We start from the raw sequence: 9,428 nt of genomic DNA, 5'->3' as shown, positions 1-9,428 counted from the left end.
AACCTACATCAGGATTACTACCCCATGATTTTAAAAATTGTATTTAAACTTCATTTAACTAGGCAAGTCAGTTAATAAGAACAAATTATTATTTACAATGGCCTAACCATCCAAACCCCACCCATCCAAACCCCACCCCTAACGACACCGGAGAAATTATGCCCGCCCTATGGGACTCCTGATCACGGCCAGTTGTGATTACAACCCTGGATCGAAACCGGGTCTGTAGTGACGCATCTAGCATGGCGATGCAGTGTCTTAGACAACTGCACCACTCAGGATTTCATAACATACAGTGAATGATTGATTCCAAATTATAAACCTGGTGGATCGAGCCCTGAATGCTGATTGGCTGACAGCCTTGGCACGGTATATCAGACTAATACCAGGGGTATGACAACATTGAGTTGTACTACTCTAATTACGTTGGTAACCAGTTTCTAATAGCAATAAGGCACCTCTGAGGTTTGTTGTGTATGGCCACTTTCCCACAACCCCTCTGGTCTTATTGCGTAAATCTACACTCGTTCAATCTGTAACAGAAGAAACAAATGTTTCATTTACTTTCTACAGAGTTCGGGGGCTTCTTCAATTGAAGACACCTACTTGACAAATACTAAAAGAGCAAATTTTCCATAATCTTTTGAAGGTCACAAGCGCTCTTGTAAATTTACAGTGAGTGTTTGTGTCAGAGTTAGCTCCTATCAGGCGTACAAAAAAATATATTTCAGTTATTAACATATTATGTGACAAATATTTTGTAATGTTACTCAAGATGGCTTGCTTTGTTGTTTTAAAAAAAGTTATTTTAAGTCAGATTGCGGGAAATATAAGGCGAAATGCATTTTGGGTATGCAAAGTAAAAGATAGAATGCTAGCCAATCAAAGCGCTGAATTCTCTAATTTTTCTTGCGTGCGAATGGATTCGTTCGATTTAGCAGGCCCCGCTCGCCGTCTGATCGGAATGGCCATTTTATTTGAGATAGCCGGACATTTTTTCAGTGGGTGCTCTGTGGGAATGTTCGACATGTTTTCAATGTATTTCATCCCCATGTACTGAAACATGAATATTATTTTCACGCTTAAAACAAAGATAGCCTAATTTGAAGAACATCCATTTTTTTTGTTGAAAATGTTGCCTGTACTCTTTATTCTACTGAAATAAAAGGCTAACATTGTACATAAGGAAACGCTATTCTGGGCGTGTCTCTGTAAACCAATAGAACAAACTGAGAGGTTGGGTTACGTGGCCCATGATGATAAATACAGTGATTTGCGCCGGGTTCGTTGCTCTTCTCCCCGAAGTAGGTCCGCCTGATAAGAATCCAGCTCAGTTCTAAGGCCGAGAAACAACCTTATACTGCAAATATGCCCAGAAAATTCTTCGTTGGTGGTAACTGGAAGATGAATGGCGACAAGGCAAGCCTTGGCGAACTCATCAAAACCCTGAACTCTGCCAAGCTCGACCCCAACACCGGTGCGTGGTTCTGTGTGGCTTCTGTCCTTTTAATGTCTGACTCGTGTAGTAGGATTAGAGTTGATATTTGAAACGGTGTAACTTGTCGCATTGGGTTCCTGGTGTAGCCTATCCAGTTGCAATGACAGTCGCACCGCACACTTGCATTGTGAAATTAGACTTTTGTAAGGTAAATTGTTTTAGCTCTCCATCAAGAGAAGGGGGGAAAAAGCGTGAAACAAAGGTTAGGGAAGGTCATTTTTTTGGTATCAGTGCACGAATCAATGGGTGGCAAACCAAGCTATACTCCGGTAAGGTCCCATTTCATTGCCATTTTCACAATGGTTTTAAATTATAGGATACCCTGACACTAATGTTTACATAATTATGATGCGATCTATGCGATGGTGACAATTTGTGGAGAATACAGAATACAATGCAGAATACATAGGCATATGCCTATTTTGGTACTGAAGCCCCCTATAATCATTTGTAACCGGATAACTCCATTGTGTCAAGGGATTTTTAACCAGTATTTTAAACTGAACTAGGATAGAAGAACATGACTTGCTAAATGGATTTTTGTTGACAGTGGGCGTACGTTCGGAACAGCACGTAGCCACAACAGTCTGTCTGGCGCAAGCGAGGGGCGGAATGTCTGTTTTGTTCTTTGATGCATTATAATGATCCATCCGATCGCGAGCCCTGTTTTAATATAACTACCAGGAGGACCAAGGGTGGATATCATTGCACCATCACAATACTGTAATTTAGAAATGCATATTCTACCGTTAGACCCGAATTCATTTATGCGCAACATACTAATTGTGTTAACCAATAAAGTAGAGTTCCCCACTCCGCCAGAGAGAATGGCGGAAACGCCAACATCGCGCATTTCCAAACTGCCAGAGGCGTATGCCCTGATCCCATGTTTGCATTTGAACACACAGGTTCAAGAACAAGCTACAAGTACTTAGTCAGGTTTTGTGTCGTTTTTGTAGGATACATGGGCGTTATCTGGGGCGGCAGGGTTAGAGCGTTGGACTAGTAACCGGAAGGTTGCTAGTTCAAATCCCCGAGCTGACAAGGTACAAATCTGTCGTTCTGCCCCTGAACAGACAGTTAACCCACTGTTCCCAAGCCGTCATTGAAAATAAGAATATGTTCTTAACTGACTTGCCTGGTTAAATAAAGGTAAAATAAAAATAAATATCTGCTGCGCCTCGGAGTGCGCCGAAGGACAAGTTATGTCCGTGTAGTAACCTACATCTGTCTACAGCCTCGGACTTTACCCCACAAAAGAGCCACCCCTCACAACTCTAGCTAATCTATACGGTACAAATTTACTGACGCGTGAAACCGGACGCTGCATGGGCCAGCAGACGACTGAAGCTCGCCTATTGCTTTTCCCACGTCTCTTTCTAGAAATGTAAAGTCAATGGTAAGTCACTTCTTCCCTAGGCTATTTTTATGAACCTGCAGAGTATTAAAAAAAAAAAGTATCCTGTGGTTGACCTTTAAATTTAAGGTCCAGTTCGACCCCAGCAGAATTTTACCACATGAGCGACCTTTGTGAGCTGAGTTCTAGTGACCTTTTGGAGGTTGAACTAGGACCTTTTTGCAGTGGGGGACTGACTCTTGGCAGGGATAAATGACCTTTGCAGAGGGAATAGTGACTGGGTGGGTTTAATATAGACACACTTAACCCCAAGATATAGTTACAGTGCTAATGTCAGTGTCTGGCCTACTGTACCCCACAACACTGGGGATATCCCACTTGTACAGTGTGTACTAATGCGGCAGACTCTGGTATTGGACTGTATAACCAACACGGGCTCAAATAGGCCTAATCATTCTGATCGATAGGCCTTGTTTTGTTCACTTAAGTGAATAGTAGAGTGAGCCACTACATGGAGTTGTCACCACTCGAAGGAACGGATACTAGATGTCACCGACAATCGCTGTGTGCACTTCCTATTTCAGTTTCTAAAAAATATTAGTTTCATGGGCGTCGATGTAAGCATCAAGGAACAAATCTTAACTTCCGCTTAGAATTTTCACTTAGTCTCACACATTGACATCATTGCATGACTAAGTGAAAAAAATCAACTGAAGTGGAATTTAGGATTTCACCTCTAAGAATATTAACTGGTCGGTCTGTTATTCCAACCCAGAGAATAGTGGTCAGTGCATGACCGTGTTGGTTCTCTCTCTCTCTGCTTGCAGAGGTGGTCTGCGGCGCCCCGTCAATCTACCTTGATTTCGCCAGGGCCAAGCTGGACCCTAAGATCGGAGTGGCCGCTCAGAACTGCTACAAGGTCAAGGGGGGTGCCTTCACTGGGGAGATCAGGTAATGGACATGCCCTGTAACTGCGGATGCTAGTGTCTTCAGGACACTATTGCTTTACTGAACCAACCCTGCAGGCGGACTGTACTTTGTGTGCTAATCTCTTTTACTCACACGCTCTTTCTTTTTCCGTTCTCTCACTTCCTTTATGGCCCCTCTCTCTCCTTCTCAGCCCTGCGATGATCAAGGACGTTGGCGTGCACTGGGTGATCCTGGGCCACTCTGAGAGGCGCTGGGTCTTTGGAGAGACTGATGAGGTAAATAGCTTATTTGGTCGAGTGCTGGTGTTTATGAATGTGTAGTCTCGGGAGGAGGCAGTAGACTATCACAAGAACAGGGCCGTGACACAGTATTGGATTAAGTCTCTCAACAGTGAATTGACCTTGAAAATGACTAAATTTGAGGAGCAGTGACAAATCTATGTCATCATTTTAATCTCCATTTTACACTCAAGGTGTTCAAGTAGAGGAAATGTGAAAAATATTAAAATAAATGAACAACCTGTCTGATCGGAGAACTGTTTGTGTCCTGACAGCTTATTGGTCAGAAGTGCGCCCACGCCCTGGAGAATGGACTGGGTGTCATTGCCTGCATCGGTGAGAAGCTGGACGAGAGGGAAGCTGGCATCACAGAGAAGGTCATCAACGCACAGACGAAGCACTTCGCAGGTATTGTCACTGAAATCACTGATTCATAATGAGTGTGTTACACAAAAGCACAGATTCTGCTCAGGTGTACACATATATTATCAGAGCCTGTAATCCGCGTGTTAGAGTGCTGATCTAGCATCAGTTTTGCATTTTACATATTTGAAAATGGGCCCTGAACTTTACAATGCACAGAGTTAAACATGTCAAGAACCATGACAATAATATATAACAGTCGTATAACCTGCAAAGGCCTCTTTGTATCTGGAAAGTAGGCAATAAATTCCAAGTACTGTATATACCCTGTATTACTTTGTAGCGAATCTAACATTGTTGAATGTAGTAATACTACTGCTGTGTGAATACATCCTATTGTATTGGTACTTTCAGTGTGATTTAATTAGTTTTCCTTTTCGTTAACAACTTGGTTACATCCAGCGTGTCCATGATGCCACTGTGTCCATTTTGAGTTCTCCTTTTTGATTCATGTGAATGCAGTACTGTATTCATTATGTCAATTCTGTTTGCAGACAACATTAAGGACTGGTCCAAGGTTGTTCTGGCCTATGAGCCCGTGTGGGCCATCGGCACCGGCAAGACCGCATCCCCCGCCCAGGTAAGCGTTTCTTCTATTGTCATCCATTACTATTGTATGACCGCAATGGAAAGAACCTGGGACGGATGGGGACGTGTGACTAAAAGCCTGAATGTCTTTATACTGCATATATTCAGTCTGGACTAGAGCAGAAGGTGTTGTCCATTTGAGATTCATCACTAAATCGAAGGCTAAAGTCAGAGCTTACTGGACTTTGGAACCCATATTTATGGTTTTATTTCAATCTCTTTTTTTCCTTATCTTTTCTTATCTTTGTCTCTCAGGCCCAGGACGTTCATGACAAACTGAGACAGTGGGTCAAGGCCCATGTGTCTGAGGCAGTAGCCAACTCTGTCAGGATAATCTATGGAGGTGAGACCAAACTCCTATGCTTCACGTTTAAACACACTTGCGCTGTTTAACGCCACAACCACAAACGGGGATTAATAGGTTTTGTCATTGCATAGCTAATCTAATTCAAGTCAGGGGCATGCAGTGGTAGGAGCATACAGTGGTCTCTTCACCCCCACGCTGTCCTTCATCACTCCATTCCTCACTCATATCTGTCTGTTCTTTCTCCTCAGGTTCTGTGACAGGTGGCACTTGCAAGGAGCTGGGAGGCATGAAGGATGTGGATGGCTTCCTGGTTGGCGGCGCTGCACTCAAGCCAGAGTTCGTTGACATCATCAACGCCAAGCAATAAAAACCCTGAAGTGGTCAGACCATATTTGTCCATATTTGAGGCCAACTCCATTCAGACGAAACCTGAGCCATTATCCTCAAAACTCGGCAATTAGAACCCCCTTCCCTTAGCCTTTTAAAAAAATTCTATATATTTGTGATGTCTTTACCTCTTTCTTTTTTTTTGGTTTAATGTTTCAAAGAAAAGGAACAGTTTGACACGCATACTATACAGCAGTGAAAGGTGTTAGTTCCACTGAGTGTTTTTTGTACTAGCCTCCACTACTGTTTTTTTAAAGGGACTGTGCTTGACCACACCATCCTGGATGGAACAACAACCCATGCCTTTACTTGAAAGTTTACAAACTTTTATGTATACAGTGTCAAAACTAGCAATCAGATTCACTTGTCTTTGTACTATAGATGACTCTTTGTGTAATTTATGTTTTGGGTCTTATCCCTTCCCATAGAACACATGATCCGCTCTCTCATTGGCTACTCGGTGAAGAGGGAGGCATCCATTACATGTCCACCATGTTTTGTTAGGGGGGGGGGGCTGACTGTTGTTGTAATAAAAGGTTTAGAGACTAGTTGTGTCCTGTTTTTATTGTGCTATTGACACACGGCACATCATCTTCCACAGCATGATCTTGAATACTAGCAGGCTGCATTCCTACCTTTGTGTAAAGCCAGTCAGACTACAGTCTCTGGGGGTGGTACTTTGGTAATGTGATTGCAAATTCCTGAGAGTTCATGTAGATAATGGTGCAATTCATATCATGCCCACTAGGCCATGCCCAATCGCCAACATTCTCAAACAAAATGGATTATTTCTCTTCTGCAGCATTCTTCGACAGTGGAGATGTTTCAAAAGGTCAAGCGCTATCCTCTTTTCCTATGTGGCTTCTTCTCTCCTTACCTTGAACTGTGAAGCTATAAAGTCACAGGGTAAGGGGGAAAAAAAGCAAAGAATAGGAACACAGCCGTCTTCAGCATTCCCTACACAATGCATGTTTGCTGAACTCCTTATGACAATCTCACCATGTACAAATCTGGCAACGGAGGCATGAATGAATCTACTTAATAAATATTGATGATTTGATTAGTGGGAAGGAAGGATAGCAGACAGAACAGCATAGGAGGCTGCTGAGGGGAGGCTCATAATAATGGCTGCAATAGAGCAAATGGAATGGCGTCAAACACTTACAAACCACGTGTTTGATGTATTTGATACCATCCCACCCCAGTCATTACCGAGAGCCCCTTCTCCCAAATGAAGGTGCCACCAACCTCCTGTCCTTCACAACAGATATGCTCAACAGTTCTGCGCTGCTCCATGAAGAGCAAGGAGTATGAATGCCCTGACTTCTGCAGAGGCTGTATTACCGTAAATGTTGCATGTTGCACATGTTGCCTGGATTGACGCATGCTGTAATGCAATTTGTATGATGAAATGAGACGTTTGCTTTGCGTTGAACCCAGCCATGCATGCGGTACTACAAAGTGATAGGGACACGTATCTGACTCAATGCCTGCCTGATGAGTGCCTCGCATTGTTACACATAAAAATATATAATGGATTTTTTTGCCACCGCTATATGCAATGCGTGTAATTGGAAACTCACCAACTAATGTAGCTATTGATAGCTATGGTAAAAGGACCATTTTGCTGAGATGATGGCCAATTGATTGCCACATAACATATGAGGTGTAGGCAAAGCATGACCAACGATTTAGTTGCTGCAGGGTGAGTGTGGAATTATACCTAGTGTGGCTGCTGTGGTTGCAGCTCTAGTTCATATTACTTGAGAAAAGAGAAGTGAAATTTGGAAAAGGGTTGGTCCAAATTATAGTAATTTTTTGAACAGAAGTTTAAAACATGCACACACAGGAGGAAATCAAAATCCAAAACCACACCATAAAAAAAACATCTCTGTATATTTTTTTTATAAAATAGTATGGTATTATACAACACATACAGAACTCACATTTGATTAATTCAGTCTGAGCAGCACATCTGTCCAGTGAGGAAAAAATGAGGAGCAGAGCTTTCTGTGGTGGGAAATGTAGGAGTTGGTAATGTTCTCTAGTTGAACCGTAATTGGCTCAGTGTTCTGTCACTCATGGGGACACTACATCACTGCACAATCTACGGGAGAGCTAAAAAATTCAAGTCCATTGGGTGCTGCCATAGAGTTACATTAGAAGGTCATTGGCCATAGATAAAATGACGTCAAATCACGTTATATCTACAATAGCTTTGATTGGACTGATCATGTCAACTTCATACTTTCAACATTTTTGCTAGCAATCTAGCAGTTATCATCATGAATCAAGTCAACTATCTAATGGCAAATCCTTTTCATATGAAGACAAATGATAGATAAAACATATCGGTGCTCATTGGCCATTGGACATAGACATTACACAGCAAATTGTAAATCACAAATTCAACAATGAGTGGTTTGGAAGTTCAAGAGAACTGGGAATTCGGAAAAAAGCGAGATCCGATTGGGAAAATACATTTTGAACGGTGATTCAACTCGTAATTCCGTGTCGGGAACTCAGGCCTCTTTCTAGAGCTCCGACCTGAAGATCACTAACATCATGATGCAACTTTGTTTTTTTCAGAGTTCCCCGTTGTCTTGAAAGCACCATAAATCCAGAGAATGCCAGACTTTGATGACAAAATTTTCCCATTTAGGACACAGCCACGCCACCTTCCTGTTCAAATGAGCACAACACAATAAGGAGAGTCCAGAAATGTCCTGTATGCTGCTGCATAAATGATGCAATATGCCAGGGAGATAGTATTACTTTCATAGCTACAGTATACATAAGTGTATGTTGTGTAGTAAGCTGTTAGTAGCCCATGTGCCTCACCGTAATAATTTGGTCCCTTTTACCCCCATAATTTAGCATACTGTTCTGACTTGGTGGTGCACATGTAGCCTATAGCCTGTTTTAGAGAAATGTCATCATTGAATATTGTAAGAGCTTTCATTGTCTGTTTATATGCCCCCTTTATTTATCCTACGGTTCTGACTTGGTGTACAGGGAGAATACTGTAAGAATGGCCCATGTTCTGAATTCTGTCGCTGTACATTTCAAAAGTGCTGAACAAATAGTTATATTGATTGTGTCAGTCCTAGCTCGCTCATGAATGTTTTAATCTAAATTACGCATTGCCTCTTATCCACTCGTCGTCCCCTTATGCCATAGTTACATCTCAATTGTCAGTAGAAACCACATTTGTTTAAGCAAGTCAGCCATATCAGCTATGTTTTTTTTTAAAGGCGGTAAATGAGGCTGAATGAACTGTTTCGCAGTGGAAGGTAATTGGGACCGCTTTATGTAGGCCCTAACAGTTTGTGGGCACCGTTTGTCACCGTTATAGTCCAATTAATGTATTGTTTAGTGTTGTGTATTGGCTTTGCTGGCATGAATCTAAACCATTTTTTTGAGTTTGCTCCATCAAGATTTCCAGTTGAAGTCGGAAGTTTACATACACCTTAGCCAAATACATTTAAACTCAGTTTTTCACAATTCCTGACATTTAATCATAGTTAAAAGTCCCTGTCTTAGGTCAGTTAGGATCACCACTTTATTTTAAGAATGTGAAATGTCAGAATAATAGTAGAGAGAATTATTTATTTCAGTGTTTCTTTCTTTCATCACATTCCCAGTGGGTCAGAAGTTTAC

The 9,428-nt window shown here is 41.9% G+C and overlaps 1 protein-coding gene and 1 non-coding gene across 2 annotated transcripts; one reads left to right on the top strand and one right to left on the bottom strand.

The window, feature by feature from the left end:
• Positions 1-578: 578 nt before the first annotated feature.
• Positions 579-634, bottom strand: LOC115142280 (U7 small nuclear RNA). Its single transcript, XR_003865486.1, has one exon. It is a non-coding gene; the product is annotated as a U7 small nuclear RNA (small nuclear RNA).
• Positions 635-1,285: 651 nt separating this feature from the next.
• On the top strand, positions 1,286-6,316 carry LOC115141324 (triosephosphate isomerase B-like). The gene is made up of 7 exons (XM_029680067.2): positions 1,286-1,477; positions 3,683-3,806; positions 3,976-4,060; positions 4,339-4,471; positions 4,981-5,066; positions 5,330-5,417; positions 5,630-6,316. Exons 1-7 carry the CDS (start codon positions 1,369-1,371, stop codon positions 5,746-5,748), a joined length of 744 nt encoding a protein of 247 aa, XP_029535927.1. The 5' UTR covers positions 1,286-1,368; the 3' UTR covers positions 5,749-6,316.
• Positions 6,317-9,428: the final 3,112 nt, after the last annotated feature.

This window comes from Oncorhynchus nerka, linkage group LG14 (genome assembly GCF_034236695.1).
Source record: "Oncorhynchus nerka isolate Pitt River linkage group LG14, Oner_Uvic_2.0, whole genome shotgun sequence".
Lineage (NCBI taxonomy): Eukaryota > Metazoa > Chordata > Actinopteri > Salmoniformes > Salmonidae > Oncorhynchus > Oncorhynchus nerka.
The sequence above is the reverse complement of the archived record's forward strand: the minus strand, read 5'-3'. Positions and strand labels throughout refer to the sequence as shown.

What these genes read in the sequence shown, in the direction of transcription:
- LOC115141324 (XM_029680067.2), top strand. Translation starts at nt 1,369, where the DNA reads ATGCCCAGAAAATTCTTCGTTGGTGGTAACTGGAAGATGAATGGCGAC. An exon ending in CAAGCTCGACCCCAACACCG is followed by an intron (nt 1,478 to 3,682) that starts GTGCGTGGTTCT and finishes CTCTGCTTGCAG; the next exon opens with AGGTGGTCTGCGGCGCCCCG. An exon ending in TCTTTGGAGAGACTGATGAG is followed by an intron (nt 4,061 to 4,338) that starts GTAAATAGCTTA and finishes GTGTCCTGACAG; the next exon opens with CTTATTGGTCAGAAGTGCGC.